The 17,916-nt window shown below is 42.8% G+C and overlaps 1 protein-coding gene and 1 long non-coding RNA gene across 4 annotated transcripts; one reads left to right on the top strand and one right to left on the bottom strand.

Moving 5' to 3' along the window:
* Positions 1–1,620: 1,620 nt before the first annotated feature.
* On the bottom strand, positions 1,621–17,672 carry dmtn (dematin actin binding protein). Of its 3 annotated transcripts, XM_046066991.1 has the most exons (16): positions 17,552–17,672; positions 13,601–13,647; positions 11,463–11,543; positions 11,231–11,374; positions 10,950–10,994; positions 9,959–10,073; positions 9,834–9,878; positions 9,626–9,754; positions 8,000–8,097; positions 7,804–7,909; positions 7,660–7,715; positions 6,727–6,772; positions 6,020–6,027; positions 5,610–5,675; positions 4,471–4,551; positions 1,621–3,312 (listed from the first exon to the last, which is right to left on the bottom strand). In XM_046066991.1, exons 2-16 carry the CDS (start codon positions 13,607–13,609, stop codon positions 3,199–3,201), a joined length of 1,143 nt encoding a protein of 380 aa, XP_045922947.1. In that variant the 5' UTR covers positions 13,610–13,647; positions 17,552–17,672; the 3' UTR covers positions 1,621–3,198. The 3 variants fall into 3 exon arrangements, 2 of the variants coding, with proteins under 2 accessions (XP_045922947.1, XP_045922946.1); XM_046066990.1 differs by lacking the exons at positions 13,601–13,647; positions 17,552–17,672 and adding an exon at positions 11,864–12,545; XR_006827826.1 differs by lacking the exons at positions 6,020–6,027; positions 13,601–13,647; positions 17,552–17,672 and adding an exon at positions 11,864–12,544 and having other exon boundaries at positions 3,178–3,312.
* On the top strand, positions 11,699–17,916 carry LOC123981809. The gene is made up of 2 exons (XR_006827830.1): positions 11,699–11,940; positions 17,342–17,916. It is a non-coding gene; the product is annotated as an uncharacterized LOC123981809 (long non-coding RNA).

The raw sequence follows: 17,916 nt of genomic DNA on the forward strand, positions 1-17,916 counted from the left end.
AAAGGCAAAACTCTTTCATGGAAATCTGCGGTGAACTAATTGAACTATATCGATTGAACTAAAGATTAAGTCTTCCTGTAAAACATCTGTTTCAGCTTCTCTCGTGAAGATTTGCTGCTTCTCTGAATAATTGTAATAACTGTAATGTTTGTAAATAACGTCGAGCTTTGGACACAATAAGCAGTGTGAAGGAGTCACCTTGGGCTCTGCCTAACTGTGACTGCACAATCTTTACAAACCAAACGATGGTTTCATGGAGGAAATAATCAGCAGATTGATCCAGAATGAAAAGAATCATCAGCTGCAGTCTGATACTAAACAGTTCAGAGAAATAATAATCTGATGAATATAATAGTCCAACATGTTACTGCCTAAATACTTTAAAATTTCAGTGTGTAATATTTCTGAGAATCTATTGACAGAAATGCAACATAAGATCCATAACTCTGTTTTCAGTGGTGTGTAAAGACCTCACATAATGAACCGTTTTGTTTTTATTACCTTAGAATGAGACATTTCTATCTACATACATGGACGTCCCCATGTTGCACCGCCATGTTTCTACAGTAGCCCAAATGGACAAACTGCTCTACAGAGTGTTTAATCACTATGTTGAATACGGAAGAAGAAGAAGAAGACGTCTGGTTTATTAAATGTGAGTAGAGAAGATAAATTTGCACAAATGGAGGACCACACGTATTATTTAGCTCAGAGTCGACAGAGCGCCACTGTAGCTTCTGCGAGCCTGCGAGGGGGGAGTGAGCTGCTGGATGCAATTCGAAACTCTCGCCACTAGATGCCACTAAAACCTACACACTGAACCTTTAAAGGAGACCTATTAAACTGCTTTTCCAGTCCTATATTGTAGCGCTCTGACTCCCGTATGGCAGCTTTGCATGATTCAAAGATCCAAAAAATTACTTTCTATCTTATACTGACTCTTCATGTAGGCCTTCATTTCAGCCTCTGTGTGAAACAAGCTGTCGCTGCTCATGTCTCTTGATTGGCCAGACCTGAAGCATGCTACCAGGCCGTTGTTGTCGCTGAACAGTACAGGCAGAAATGAGCGTTGCTGTGCTGTTGCTATAGGAGCAAATGACCATCTATGGAGCTCTGACTCCGTCTGACTCCGTGTGTCGTAGAACGGAGCCGTTTGTAGAAAAAGCCGTTAAAAACAGAGCGTTCAGAACAGGAAGAAACCCGAGGTTATTGCTCCCAGGGATTTCTTATAAATGCTTTAACCTCATTTTTTGAAGTTTTGGCCATGTTTAAAATGAACATCCAACATTATAACATTGTAAATAAGTCATAAAATGTGGAAAAGCGTCTAATAATACGTCTCCTTTAAGCACTGATTACACTCAGACTACAGGAATATTTACTAGTAACAGTATTTCTGCTGAAGGATCTCATTACTTCTTCCACCACTGACGGTAACATGTTAACAGTCATTTGATCCATTGGTAGCGTAACAAGATGTCTGTTTCTGGCTGTTTGGTGTAATATTTGGTAAAAACTAACATGTTTCATGTGTGATTTGGTCATTTTAAATAACTATAGAACAAATCATTTCACAGATGTTTCAGGGTGTGAAGGAGACAAGAACGACCCCTTTGAACGTGATCTTTTTTCTCGATTTATTTAACATCGTACGACAGAAACAATGAGGACTGGATGGTGCGGAGGTGTAACCAGAAGAAAGCATGAAGACGGACACTGAGCGTGAAGACGGCGGCAGAGAGACGCGGTCCAGTATAGATGATGTTGATTAGTACAAACTGCTGCTAGAACATCAGGTATGTGGTGAAATGTTAAAGACAGGAAGTCATCAGTGTGGGTGCTCGTTAAAAAAACAAAACAACTGTACAGCAAAAATGTTTTCAAAATAAGAGTTCACAGTAGCAAAGAAATGTGTGGCAAAAAATTACAATCATCAAATAAATAAAAGGCTCCACGTAATAAATATTATAATCAGTTACATGTTTAATACGCGACAGAAGCTCCTCACATGGATCCGCTGTCGTTCAAGTTGAAGCAGAAACTGGAGCAGAGGTCTGGATCAGGAAGTCTGTTTCTGTTTGGTGATCCTGACAACTGGTGTCATGAAGCTGGTTTCCCATTGGTCCCGTTAACGTTGAACCAAAGATATTAATTACAGCCAATCACGTGCAGCCTCGTCAGAGCTGTGAGGGAAGTTTCGAATATGATGTGAGGAAAAAAAAAAGTTTCAGCTCCTGGAAATATAAACAATAAAATCAGAAGCAGGAGGTGCAGAAACACGAGGACGTCCAAGTTAAAGGTGGAAACAGACCAAATACCTGCAGAACTGATGACATTCCCATCGGCCTCAGCTGTATGATATGTTTACTGCTTATCAGCTGATGTGAGCATGCTAACACGCCAACATGGTGAACATTACACCTGCTAAACATCAGCACCGTCACTGTGAACATGTTAGCATTTAGCTCAAAGCAGCGGGACACGGTGGTCGACTCGCCGCAGTGTATCCATCACGCACCGCGAATTCAGGGATCCATAAAAAAAACTTCTGCCCTCGCTCTTAAAAACCAGACACGTGTTTGTGAGGTCAGAATATCTGGGGTCAAAGTTCAGTTTGACTGGAAGTCAGTGTAGCTTGGTGTGAAAGTCCTGTGAAGGCGGGGAGCAAAGCAAAACCGCCGGACCGACCGCTTTTCTCCCCAGACAGTCAAATGAAACAACCGCACGCACGTTAGCTGCAAGTTGAGCTCTTCCTGTCTGTTTCTCTGTGACGAGCCTTCATTTTCCAGTGATCTGATTGGCCAGTCATTAAGTGTGTTCGCTCTGCATCACAGGTTATCGTGGTGAACCAGCTTCATGACACCAGAAGAGAGCTGCTAACCTGATTCAGACCTCTGGAGCTCAGTGAGACAAACTAGATGATGATGGTTGATATTAGTGGACACATAATGAGGATGATTTGCAAGCGGTGGTGATTATAAGTGTGAGTGTCGGTGCAACAGGTACGGTTAGTCAGAGTGAAGGGTTAATCAGGGCCAGCCTTCAGTAAACCCTGATCCAGGGGGGGCCGTGATTGGTTAGTTAGATGGAGGACATGTTTGCGTGGACTAACGTGATGAATCTGTATCTCCGCCTCCTCCTGTCGAAGCGAAGCAAAGGGGTTCATCAAGTATTTGAGGGCAACGATGTCACTTCCTGTTAGAAAAGTGAGACTTTCTTCTTCAGTTCATTTCTTTTCCACAAAGAGAGGCGGTCGAACTCGGCCATCGGCATCCCGAACAGCTGCTCAAACTCCTCCGGAGCCAGATGCCTCTGAGAGGAGAAGAAGAAGTCAGATCAGGATCCAGATTATCAAACAACTCAGAGTCGTCCTGGAATAGAATTAGGACTAAAGCGAGAGTTGCTGAAGTCGTCTAAACCAGGACAGAGATGTCACTGTCGTAAGTTCTGACTGTAGAGGGGTCTCAAGTCACACCAACATATCAAATGGATTTAATTTGACTCTCAGGAATGACTGGCTTCACTGGGGGGTAAATCCACATTAGTTTTGCACCTAATTCAACTTTAACTTCGACACACAGTTTGGCCCGTTGACCAACAACAAGCCTGACAGCTGATCTCTGAGTCCAAATCAGAGGAGTCGCAGCTCATTAGCTGTGTGTGAGTATAAACTGCTGGTTCACACTGACACAGCTCTAAAGGGTGAATTTCTGTATTTTTAATCCTCTATTCTCACATTTGTTGCTGTGGAAATGACAATTAGGCACAAAAAGTTTAGAACCCTTGCAGTAGATGCTTAAGGACAGTTCTCGCTCTGAAATCTTGTGAGAGGTGAGTTGTTGCAGGAAGATGCCGGTGGAAACGAGGGAGAGGAGTTTATTTACTTAAAGGAGCTGCTAGGAAGACTTTATTCCCCGACGTTACTCCAACACAACAAACTCCTCCAACTCCGACTCACGTTTCCGCCGGCGTCTTCTTGCAACAACTCTCACGAGATTTCAGAGTGAGAGTTGTCCTCGAGCGAGGCTTCATGTTAAAAACAAAGGACTACAGTTCAGCTGCTGGCTGAAGCATCTACTGCACAGATTCAAAACTTTTGGTACCTACGAGTCAATTCAACACCAGTATGTGAAAATACGACAGATTAGTGTTAGTGTCGTTAACAAAGATCATCTCTGTGAGTCGTCTCTGCTTAAAGCTTCATCTTCCTGTTTTCTCTGAATACGTTTGTTATGGCAGATCGTCTCAGTCGGACCTCCTGCGGCTCTAATAAATATCAACACAGACTGCAGTTAACAAAGTTTCTAAAAAGCTTTTGCTGCTCTACTAAAATGAGAATTTAGATGATGAGGAGCTGTGAGTCGTTCTCCATGCAGATCCTCTGGAAGCTTCACATCAGCAGCTGCCGTCGTGTTCAGGGTGAGAACATGCAGACTGATCAAACACACCACCGCCGCCTGAGATACACACCTCCAGCCGAGTGCGGTCGACTCCTGGAGGCAGCTTACAGCGCCCTCTGTGGGTCACAATCAGCGCTTCATAGGGATAAATCTGAGCAGCAGACAGAAAGAAACACAAATATTTAAACATTTAAACAACAAATTTTATCGGCGAGTATTCTCATATTGCCATTGTCTTTATTAATATAATGCTTCACACACCCGGCACACAATGATTCTGTCTGAATATAATAGTTAATATGCTACAATACCACAAACTGTGGCTCCACAAATAAAATAAATGTTATTTTCTATTGATCCATGTTATTTTATAACATGGATCAATAGTTCTGTTTTTGTGTTCTCATTGAATTATTGAGATTTATTACTCAACAACAGTGTCAACGGTCACATATACAGTATAATCTCACCAGCATCTAAGAACACAATTCAAATATAATCAAATCCTACAAACATGTCACAGTCGATCTCCAACTCACATGGAATAAAGTAATAAATATAATATCCAAATATAAACAAACATCTTCTACATGAACATGTCTGATTCATCAACAGTAATCCACATAAAGTAAAGTATTTATTTATTATTATTTTATTTTTCTCCTCCTACTCAGTGCTTCAGAAATATAATTACAACATTTACAAGAGGATTCAATTAAAGCTCCATCTATCATCATAATAATTTACGACATGAACTGTTGTAAAATGTAAAAATTTATCCAAAGTACAGAATGAAACGACTTTTGTTTTCCATATTGCCAGATTCGTTCACCTTCAGTTGCCCCTCTGGTTCTTCTATTTTTAATTTGTATTTACAGTAAACCCCATCTCATCTGTACACAGTCATCTCTTACTTTTAGACAAATTATACTTTTTATTTAACCACATGTAGAATTTTTAATTCACCTCAAGTTTGGCTTTTACATCCCTGCATTTCCAAGTCGCTACATCCTTAATCTTTATTCCTCTTCAATTCAATTTATTCACCACAGCGTGTGTGTTGTTTTAAGGCAAATACAGCAGTTCTCTTTTTTTTAATGCAGCTAAGCTAACAGTTTCCCTCTGCTTCCAGTCATTGTGCTAAGCTAGGCTAACCACGTCCTGGCCCTAGTGTTTGCTTTGACTTGTTAACAGCGTGTCTGGACTCACCTTCTGCTCCAGGATGCTGGGCAGAGAGTTCCCTCTGTCCATCCTCTCCCTCCGAGACTCTCCGTTCTGCACACACAGAATGAAAGATACGTATATATCTAAATATAATACAATAAATACATCTAAAATCTGCTAAACAGAAATCACAGCAATGCAAAGCCAGAAGTAAGCAGAGTGTTAGAATGACGTATAGCATGACGACGGAGTAACGGTGCAGCACACAAACATCTGTTTTCAGGGCAGACAGACGTTCAGGTGGATCGGGGTTGTGCAGAAACTCAAGCTGAGTGCAGGAGGAGTTAACGTAGATTTGCAGCTGTTCAGTCGCAGCACAGGCGGCAGGTTAAACACTGCTGACGCAGCTGATCATGCACATGCCACACAAACAGTCTGAGCAGACAGCAGCTTACCTGAGCAGCTGCAGAGACGTGACGACAGGAAGGACACGGAATAAAAGTGATCAGAGTGCTGCAGTTTAAAGTCCTGTCCCAAATCACTGTGTGCTTTTAAACCAGGTGACATGTTCCTTCATTACCATGAAACACACTGTAGTTTATTCTGACTCAGTCCCACAGACGTCCCAAACACTCACTGCAGCACCACACGTGGATTCATCCGCCGCTGAAAATAGTCCCCAACAAATACACTATTTCCTCCTGATAGAAACTACAGCGAGCAGCTGTTTGAGGAAACTACTGAGCCTTTTAATACATGAAACTATATATTTGTAAAGATTTAAATCTTCAGGAGGAACCAGTGGGCTCAGAGCTGAGAGCCACAGACAGGAAGTCAGACGGGACTGAGAGACGGACTGACCTGCTGCTGGTTTGAGTCTGAACATGAGATTTAATGACAGCAACAAAAATGTAGAATAACACCAGACCAAACCTGACTGCTGGAGTCAGGAGGCGGTTAGCTTAGCACCATCTCCTCTAAAGTTTTATGGGGAGTATGTTAGAAATATTTCTTGTTTTGTCCTGACCTCACACGATAATCTCGCCTGCTTATAATATGCTAACCTTGAAAGTCACACTAGGTTACAGCAGGAGGTAGGAAGATGCTTTCTTTATTTGGGCAGTTATTCTGTCACTCTGTCAAACTTAACAGGAAATCCTACCTGGCAGTAATTTATCTCCCTCTGTGGAAAACTCTGCAGACTGCATCTGCAAACACACAAACACACAACATCTGTTTATTTTCTCGCTTTACACTTAAATGTTTTATATTTATTTTCTTCAGCCAGTATTAACATATATACAAGCGTCAGTCCGACACTGACGTCCAGAGCCAGATGATGATGACTGAAATGTGTCATGAATGTAATATTTAGAATATATAAAAATTAAATATAGCGATGGGCTGACAGATTTTTGAAGCTTTGTTTTTATAATCTGCAGCAGTAAATGTTCAGAATATTCTGCAATATAATAAAATATCTATAAATACATTAACTAATACGCATGAAGTAACTGTCCATTTCCTCTGTAATGTGATTAAAGAGTAACTAAACTACTTTTTTTTTAGCTGGAAACTTATGTATTTGTGTATTTAGTGGTGCTGTTGAAAGATTCAGGTGTGCAAATTTCATTTTCCCATTGTAGTGCAAGTTATTTGAATCCTACATATTGTGTTTTAAATATGCATAGAGACTGCCCTCTACTGGTAGAAAACCAACATCTCCCAAGTCTGCAGCCAGTGCAGAGGAGTTAGATTGTTCTGTAAGCATAAAATGATAGTTAGTAATTGTAGACAGTTGTTAGGTTGTTTATAGATTTTTCAGTGTTAGTAGTTGATGGTTAGCTTTAGCTCACAGGTCCTAAAGATTACAGCACAACATGAAACCTGCAGGATTCAGTCACCATCATCAGTTTCATGAACCCAAAACATTTAGACGTAACGTTTTAGCCAAACGTGATGAAGGTGGCGAGATTCTACTAAAAGCTAAACGATCAGTTTGTATCATTCCTTCTGACTCATAATGTGGTTATGCTGTATATTTATGATCACATTACTTCTGTATGTGAAACTGCTGCTGCACACAAACACTTACTCTGGTCAGGCCCGGCCCTGAGCGCGACGGAGACTTGGATGTATTTGCTAACAAACCTGCCGGCAAACAAAAGAAAGATTCACTGAGACCAGATCCCTCCTGAACCTGGACACTAAAAGGTGAAGAGGCTGCTGACGGTCTTACTGGTGTGCATGTGTGTTCTGTCGGGCAGTGACTGTGTCTTCCTCCGATAGTTAATGGCCTTTTCCTTCTCCTCCTTCAGGATGAGACGACCCAGGTTGGACTTGATCTGGATTCCCCACAAACACAGGACCCGTCAGTCATTACTCCTGGTTGTTATTACTGTGTTTGTGTTGCTCCAGACGTTTTACCTACAAACCTTTTCCAGCTCTTGCTCCTGCAGCGTCCTGGCCTCGTCTGTCAGGTCTTCAAACTCATCTTCCTCCTCCTGGACCTTCTTCTTCCTCCACTCGATCTCTGCAACAGGTCAACCTCAAGGTTAGATCCAGCTACAGACACCAGCCTGCCTCTTTGTGTCACTTAGCATCTGATTAGCTTTACTGAGATTTAGCAGCAAAGCCAGACTTTTTCAGGGGTTTAAGATTTCGCTGCTGGGATCTGATCGCTGTGGCAAAACGAGACCATATATCACTTTTACTCCTGAAGAGAGAACTGAAAAAAGGCTACTGGAACAGTGTGTGTTATAACGAGGTGTACAGGACGTCGTGTTCGGTACAGCAGGTGACCCAAACAACTACTGTCAAAAACACTCTATTCAGGTCGACTACACATTTCCTGAGGACAAGTTTTACACAGAAAGTTTTTCCAGTGCACCAGTTATTGTATTTGTAGTCGCCTATTTGTTAGAGCCAAGCTCGTGATGTGACAAACACAAATGAAGACCGGAGATGGAGGATCCTTCCTGATATCTCAAGAGACTGTATGGGAGCACAACGGTTTCCCGGTTAGTCACAGAGAGAAACGGTTACTGTCAAACTGTGTGCCCACATTGTTCAGCTGCAGTCAGCTAATGTCTGTGGAAACACTTCAAACACGTCATTTACAACAGCATCACATGAATAATGTGCCGATGAGTGGAACGAGACAAACCCAGTCCTACTCCCCACAGCAGATTCGGGTCAATAACTAACGCTATAGGAGTGTTTATCGCAGCAGAGACACAACCGTACTCAGCCGTGCTGATGAGCACAAGCTGCAGGTGTTCAGGGGTTATCAGCAGGCGGTACTCATTGAGTACTCAAACCGAGATTTTTGTGTCCTGTAACAAGCCTAGTGTTTTATTATTACATTTAGCTGGCGGTTTTATCCAAAGCAACTTACAGTTGCTATACATGTCAGAGGTCGCACGCCTCTGGAGCAACGAGGGCTTAAGTGTCTTGCTCAGGGACACAATGGTGGGTCACAGTGGGGGATTGAACCCGGATGTCTCACACCAAAGGCATGTGTCTTATCCACTGAGCCACCCCCCGTTAAATTATTAAGGTCTAGTTGCCCAAAAATAAATCAGTCTGATACAAATTCTGACCATATCATAACTCCTTACATTCTGTTGTAGGATCAATAATCTATTAAATATATCAGCTTACATCAGTGTTGTTGTATAAATCTATGGTTATGAGCTCTGGGCTGCAGGTACTGGACTTGTGCTGCTGCAGAAGTTCATACATCAGCATGTATCAGGTAATCAGTGACCCTGTGTCTGGTGTCAGGAGTCGATGTGACTCTTTTTAAATGGAATTACACATTATTACAGTGTTGTCCTTATAAGATCACAAAAGATGAACGATTTGAACTTTTACAAATTAATATATTTATTTGACCTTGTACTGTACTTTATGACCTTAAACCAGCTTTCAGTTAAACCGGGGATGCAGCAGGTTTTAGTTTAGTTTAACCCACAGGTGGACTTGAGGAGACCAGGTTTAACCCCGTCTAAAGAAGCTAACGACAGAGCAGCAGCCTGGGTGTTGTTGGCGTGCGTTACCCATGGCGGCCAGTGAGGGGGGGCAGGGCCAGTACTCGGTCTCTATCTTGGACGGCTGGTTGGGGTCTGGAGGCTGCGCTGCGGGAAACTTTGCTGACTGAATGACGCCTTCCACGTGTTTGTTACCATCTGCAGAGACGGAGAGAGCAGCGACCATGAAGGACGAGAAACACAGAAACCGCAGCGATCTACACGAACAGGAACTCACCCTGTTTGTAGATGGGAGGTTTCCTGTAGATGTTGGCGCCGTTATCTGAAAAAGAGAAAAATTTAGACGTGTCTGTGTGTGTGTGTGTGTGTGTGTGTGTGTGTGTGTGTGTTTTTTTGAGTTACCCGGTCTGTGGAAATGCTGCTGGCTGCCGCTGATCTTGCGTCCAGCCTGCAGTTGCAGCGTGGATCCTCCAGGGGACCCACTCTCACTTTCTGCTCTGCTTTTATTTCCCCTCACCTGCAAAACAAAAACAGAGGAGGCTTTGAAGGTAGTGAGAGTAACTGAGTCTTTCTGTCCTCCGGTTCAGACTGAAACATCTCAGCAGCTGTTGGACGGATGAAATGTGGTTCAGACCTTCATGTCAGGATGAAATGAAATTATTTTGACTTTCCATCTAGCGCCATCATCAGGTTAACATGTTGATGTGTCCAACACTTTGCTTTGTGACCAAAAACCTGCAGAACTGATGACATCAGTTGGATTTTTTTAAATGAAGAAGCAGGCGGTGCTGCAGCAAATGAAACATTCACAACTGACTGCTCATTCTGCAAAAACTACTGCCTCTCTCTGCAAAGTACAGCTCTTGAATTTGACACTGCTTTGAGATAAATTAAAATAAACCCGGAGTTTCCGGCCTGTCCTTTTGCCTTTATACAGTAACAACAACATTTCAACCACCACAACTGACCACTGAAGTACATGCCGGAGCCGCGGCTTCAACAGAGACCCTTTCTGTTCTCAGAGGCTGCAGACAAACCAGAAGCTTTAAATGTCACATTTTTTACACGGAGGAAGACAAAGCAGTGGTTGAAAGTCAAGAACATGGAGACATCAGTTTTTTTTTTTGTCGTGACCGCTGCTGACTCATGGAAGATTTTGACTGGGTCACCATCTACTGTGTGAAATATTATCTACTGACCTCTATTGAGTCAACCTCATTAGTGGTCAAGCTGCATTGAGCGGCTTTACTGCTGCATCATAAGAAAAATGTCACCTCACAAGGTCAACTTACGTTTTGTTTTTGCATGAAAAGGTATGAAATAGGGTGGAACAGTGAAGTTTAGATGGATTACACAAACAACATGCTTTCATTTTTCTGAACCAGTCTCTTACCTCCGGAGATCTGGGAGGAGATGTGGGGGGAGGAGACAGAGATCGCTGCAAAACCACAGAAACACAATTAAGACCCATTAACCCAAAATCATAAAACAACTCAGCTCCACAAAAGCAGAGAGCAGCAACTGCAGAAACAGTGAAGCCTTTTAGACTGAAACCACCTCGAACATGCGGACACTGCGGCACGCTGAATGAAAAACACAGGCTCTACAAACAGCAGGAGCTAAATCTTTATTTAGAATATTTACAGCTCACAGTAATTAAACGTCTGAATGTACCTCTCTGCGTGGCTGGTCGAGGGAGGAGAAGCTGAGGTGTGGTTGGTAGGTCATCAGGTCCGGTCTCTCCACCTGCAGGATGGCTTTATCTCTGGGCAGAGCTGCCAGGTCTCTGTAGACCACCACCTGATCGTTCACTCGGGCCTGAACACACCACACACACATACAGGTCAGTGTTTGAGCGTGCAGGCTGATGATACAGGTGTCTTTGAGTCTGTATAAGAGTGTTTACTGTGATGCCAGTGGCGGGAGACCCCGGGGTGCTGGGGCCCCTGGAAGAAGGTAGGTTGATTGGGGTTACCCGTCCCTCCACCTGTGACAAACATTTAGGAAGTGAAAATCATTCCAGTTTATAAAAACCTGCGCGTTATTTTGGTTTTATTTTGCTTTATCCATCATTTCTATCAGTAATAACATTGCAGTCAGCCAGCTGTGGGAGCCCTGGGGTAAAGAAACACAACCAGACCTGCAGGTTAGACAAACTGTTAAGCGTACGACCCAAACTATCTGTTGTAAACATCCATTTAACATTTTCCTAATCTCATAATATTTCCCAACAAATGTAGCTGCAAAACAACATGAACAAGAGACAGGACAGGTGAAAGCAGGGCTCCTTCTGTCCTCATCAGACACCTTGTTCAGGGATGCATCCGGCATTTTTTACACCTCAGGGACCTGAACCTGCGCCCAGATGGTAGGAGAGTGAAGAGGTGTGTGATGTCCACTGCTATTGTACTTGTAATCCCAACTGAGTAAGACAACGAGCTGTAAAGATTAGCTTGCTGTATCCGGTGACATTTGCGGACGACCGTTTTGAAACCTCCAGTTTGGCATTTTGGCCGTCGCCGTCTTGTTTTCATGGAACCAGACGTGACCATATTTGGAGGGTGGAGCTAGCTAACTTGGTTAGCAAGGTGCATCCGTAATTCACATCAACCGTGATATTAATTGGGATGTAACTTTTGGCAAGCAAAAAACAGGCTTGCACCAAATCTAACTTTTGTTGACAAACAAATGAATAGCCGATTCCTTTTAGTACAACTGCTAATGGTAAACGGTCTGTACTTATAGCACCTTTCTAGTCTTTGCAACCGCTCAAAGCGCTTTTGCACACTCCGTCACATTCACCCATTCATACACTGATGGCAACTGCTCATCAGAACAGAAATAAATATTCACATGCATTCAAAACCATCGGGAGCTATTTGGGGTTCAGTGTTTTGCCCGAGGACACTTTAACATGCATCCTGGGAAAGCCGGGGATTAACTTTAATGAAGTGAAAACACACTGCGAAAGGGTCAGAGACACCGACTGCAAACCAAACGAACAAGTTCACGGCTAGTTAAATGTACACAGAGCAGCAGACACGAGTCGCCTCTCCTGATTGACAGGTTGCCATGGTAGGGACCTGTCAATCACCTTGTAGCCCCGCCCTAAAGCCTACCCTGCTTCCTAGGGGTGGGGGGAAAAATTGGGGGTGATATTTTGCTAAGCAATATTATATCGTAACACGAACGTCAAGTATCAATCTTTTATTATATAAATTGTACATGAGAAGTTTTCCTTTGGGGACACAATTTGAAGTTGGGAAAAAGATAAAATATTGCTATAAATTGCAATATGTTTAAAATTGCAATAATATCGTATCGTGATACCTCTGGCCTCTGGCGATTCCCACCCCCACTGCTTCCTGGTCTCTGTTCCTCTTAATGGGACCATAATTTACTAAATGAACATCATGCTGTGTTGAAGAAGACTTGAAACTAGCGACTGAGACCATAAACTCATCAGGAAAGTGTTTACTGAGGGAATAAATCAGCTGAGAAGCAGAAACATTTTCTCAGAGACTTCTACACAATCGAGTGGAGTCGCCCCCTGCTGGCTGCAGGTTTAAGGCACATCAGACCCGGAGGTTCCTGCTTGGTATCATCACACTACACAACATATTCGTCACATATGACAGAATTCAAGTTGGTCCCCAACCAATAATAGCTTGCCGTCTCTCACAACATGAGTGATGTCATCAGAAAGGAGGCGTGTAAACAAACATGGCCTCTGAAGTAGTGTGTGTGATACTGGCTTTCTAAGTCGTGAGGCGTCCCAGATGTGGCGTTGGTTGTCGTCCACTAATGATTCACTATGCAGGGTAAAACCATTAGCTGCTTCGTTTTGGTTCCCGGCGCCCTGCATCCGTCGGGTCGGCTGTTATCAGGCTGAGCACGACATCAGTACAATGTCACCGTGTTCCCAGATCTCAGCCATTAGCTTGAAGAGTATAATATTATTACTGATAGAACTGACGGACAAAACAGCATCACTGTCCGAGCAAAGGACGAGTTGTTTTGGACGTGTACTGTATGATAGATTACCTTCTGCATGACTGGAAAGAAACTTCCTTCTGTTTGGTTTTAACCAGCTGGACAAAAAGGAGAGAGACAGAGAATCAGCAAACGCATTAGCCATTACACAGTATCTCATCACAGGCTGACATTTTGTGAATGAGTTGTGGGAATGACTCATCTGGAGTCTGAGGAAAAAGCTCATTAATGACTTTTCATTTCTGCTGCACATTTGCCAGCAGACATTTTAATAGATGAGACTCACAAACACTTAGTTTCATGTTTCTAAAGCTCAGTAATTTCCTAAAACAGCTGCTCGATGTAGTTTTTAATCAAACAAACAAGAGGGAAACTGAGCTTTTGATGGGGAACAATGGAGCTCTATGGCTCAGAAGAGGAAGAGACTTCATGAATTAAGATCAGGTGTAGATGCTCACATTTCAGACTCTCATCAGCTGAGGACGATTATTTGATACGGCTGAAAGCTCCAGAACAGGCATTACTGCACCTTTTAAAGCTAAAATATAATCTCTGAACCTCGATATTAAAGCTAACCTGGAGAAAAAGTCCTTGAACCGGTTAGAAAATTGGAAATTAGACCCAAAACAAAGAGTGTGATAAGATAGAAAGCTGCAGAACAGCCACTAATGGACTTGTGATGGTTTCAGCACCCTCTGAATATTCTTCATATTGTAGTACTTTTTATTACTAAACAGCTAACGTACTGTGATTTATGATGTGAATGCATCTTCAACAGGCTGCATTTCTATTTGCTATTTTACTAAATCTAAGTCTGTCACAGTGTAACGACAGTTTTAATAGTGAACAACACAGCAGCAGCACTACGAGTGATTGTAGATCGAAGAGAGACAGATTCAATCTTATTGATACTCAAAACAAGACTTAAGGGAAGCATCGAAACTTCAGGAATTTATCCGTCCTACCTCATTATAGTAGTTGATTTTATGTTCTACTTGTGCAGTGTGCAAGATGAATTATAACTTAAAAGTCCTGTAAATGAAAAGAAATGTAGCAGTAAAGAGCAGTAAGAGCTCAGCAGCCTCCCTGACGTCCACACTGGGACAGTTATTAATGAAATAAATCAGTTTGTTGAGATCGTCTTTCCTCCAGCTGAGCTGCTGTGAGAACAAATGATCCCGTTTCAAACACTGCGGCGTCATCAGCGTTAGGCTGTTAGCAGGGAGGATATCCTCCCTGAAAGATCCCAACTTCCTGTGACGACCCCACCCCCCCTTCATGTCACCTCGTCTCTTTCATCTGCGTCACCCTCCCACTTCCTCCTCCATCTTCGACTCCATCTCCATCCCTCCCCTCCCTCCCTCCCCTCCCGTCTCCTCCCTGGCTGTTTATCAGCTCGCCCAGCCGGGCCAACGCCCAGCCGATCCTCAACAGTTGCTGCTGTGGTTACACTCCTCCCTCCAGAGAATCAGCACCACACAGCCGGGGAGCTTCACCTTCCCTCCTCCGTCTACTTCTACCCATCAGATGTCGACAGGCCAACCTCAAAAAACTGACTCCAGATCAGGGAGAGAGGATCTTTCTGTCTTGATGTAATTCAGATCCTTTAATGTAGTAAAAGTATCAATACTGTAAAAATACTTTTCTTTTCATTCACAGTATTTCTAGTTTGACATTTTGGGAAATCCTCTTCTTCTCTTTCTTGCTGAGAGTCAGATGCTCAGATTGATGAACTCTCGTGTCTGTACGCTACTAAATATGAAGCTACAGCCAGTTAGCTTAGCTTAGCATAAAGACTGGAAACTTGGAAAGTGTTAGCCAGTAAATATTCTGCCACATGACCACAACATGGCGTCTTCACACGTCAGTTTGTGTTCAGATCGGGCAGATGAGCTGTAGCATGTTAATCAGTGAGCTATAGAGGTGCTTTAGCAGATGTTTCTTTATGCTAAGCTAACTATGGGCTTGTTCCAGCTTTACTGAACTGTTCTTGCAAAAACATTTCTTTTTAGACACTTGGTGACGTGGTGACGACTCACAGGGCTGGTTACTCCTCCTGACATTTTGTTTTGGGGACTGTTCATCGATTTCATTCAATAAAGACTGAAGACGAGAACAAGCTCTCTGAAGCTTCCTGCGTGTTTGACTCTCTGGCTCTCCGTCCGCTTAAAGGTCACCTCTGTCAGGCGGCTTGTTTATTGAAAAATGGCGCAAATTTGCACGTTAACGTTAAACCAAAGTCCTTATAAAGGCAAGTCCTGCCACTCGGCAGCCATCTTGGTAAGGCGGTTATTTCAGACCCCCGGCTCTGATCTGCATCAGGACATAAACCTGCATGTGTAGAATCACCGGTAAAAAATGATAAAGTTTGATGACTTTGCCCCAAAATAAGGTTTTATTTCTTCTACACATGCTAGACCCTTACGTCAGTGGACCCACATGATTGGCTCGGCTGTTAAAAGACAATTGGCTTTCTCGCCGGAGGGGCGGGACAACCACCATCTCTGGCGTACAGGCTTTCCCTACAGAGTTGTATTGAGGATTCTTTAAGTGGCGAGTCTTCTCGTAAAGCTCCTCTGGTTATCATTGTCATTGTGAGCATGTTAGCATTAGCATTTAGCTCAAAGCACTGCTGTGTATGGGCTTCACAGAGCTGTAGACTCTAAAATATCAGTACAGGTCGGGTTTTACTCTTTTTTTTTGTTGTATGTAAAGTAACCAGCAACAGATCTGTCAAATAAAGGCAGTGGAGTAAAGTAAGCTACAATATGTCCCTCTGAAATGTTGCAGAGTAGAAGATTAATGTGGTATAAAATGAAAATACAAAACAAGTAGTAGGCCTACTAGAGTAAATGTACAGTTACATCCACCTCTGAGTCTCTGAGGACTTGACAGGGATCCATCCACCTGACCGGCAGCAGGCTGAGTGCTTTCTGTGCCTGATAGTCTTATCACTAAGAGCTTTTAACTGCCACAGAGTCGTCAATGGAGCTGAGCGCAGTGTGTGTGGCCCATTAGTGCGACCACACACACACAAACCAACGTGATCAGGTAAATGTACAAAAACATGCAGGACAGGCTTTTACACAATAACACAGCGTATCAGGATATTTTCCTCACTACTGATATCAAGCCTCCAACTAAACTGTTACTCTCATTATCAATAAATCTGTTCATTATTTGTCCGATTAAATAATTATTCATTTAGTGAAAACGTCTATGTGAAAAAATTTCTTATTTCTGTTCAGAACCCAGAGATATACTGAGCAATAAAACAGAGATAAGCAGAACATATTTACATGTAAGACGTTGGTGTGAAATAATTTTTATGTAATAAATTTGCATGCGCTACTCAAACAATTAATTAATTATAAAAATTGACTGTAAGGAAGTAAAAACAAGCTGCTACAGGTGTAATATAAGAGGAGGAAGAAGAAACTGAGGCCACCTGACATGTAGAAACCAGAATAAACCATAATATCTTATATTTATGGTTGTGGGGACATACTGCTCCTTTAAACATTTTACTAAGACGTGGATATAAATGATCTGGATCAATCGATTATTGACGCACAGAAAATTGATCCAAACAATCAAAACCTTTTGATTTTTGGACATATTTCCCTAAATCAGACATTTATTGGACCAAACTATTGATCCAGGAAGCATCTTGAAAGTAAAAATGATAGTAATTGGCAGCCTGTACAATGTAGGCGAGTTTCTACCTGTATATAATCAGAATAAAGCTGTATCCGACCCTCAGAGGCCTTTAATAAACAGATGTTTCTACAGCTGCAGGTCTGAGAGGATCCTTCGACGGTACAACAGCATCTCGTGTGGCCTTCAGGATCTGAGGCTTCGTAACGCGGATGATGAAAAGGGGAGGGAGAGGAGACAAGTGCGTCTGCAGGAGCACGATAACAACACAGACACGGGACCAGAACCCGGAGCTGCTCCTCTACAGTCTTTTATACTGCTGAAGAGAAAAGAAGCGGCTCTTACCTCCAAACAGCGCAGAAAAAATCAAAGTGTGCAGGATGAGACCTGAACGCGACCAGCAGCCCGACGGTGACGCTCCTGACTGCCGGAGCCGAGGAGGAGGAGGAGGAGGAGGAGGAGGAAGGGTGGAGGAGGAGAAGGTGGGTCGCTCCATCGGACCAGTCCACTCTGCTGAGTGCAGAGGGGGAACAATCAGCTCTGTTGTGATATTACATAATGTCTACTAGAAACATGATGAAGCGTCTGCTGCTACAGAGAGGCCGTTACTGTTATGAATTCAGAAATATATATATTAAATTCTACATTCTGATCTTGTTCTTGCCATAAATTTAAAAATAAAATAAGCCAAAACAGGATACATTTCTGAA

Source organism: Micropterus dolomieu, linkage group LG13 (genome assembly GCF_021292245.1).
Source record: "Micropterus dolomieu isolate WLL.071019.BEF.003 ecotype Adirondacks linkage group LG13, ASM2129224v1, whole genome shotgun sequence".
Classification (NCBI taxonomy): Eukaryota; Metazoa; Chordata; class Actinopteri; order Centrarchiformes; family Centrarchidae; genus Micropterus; species Micropterus dolomieu.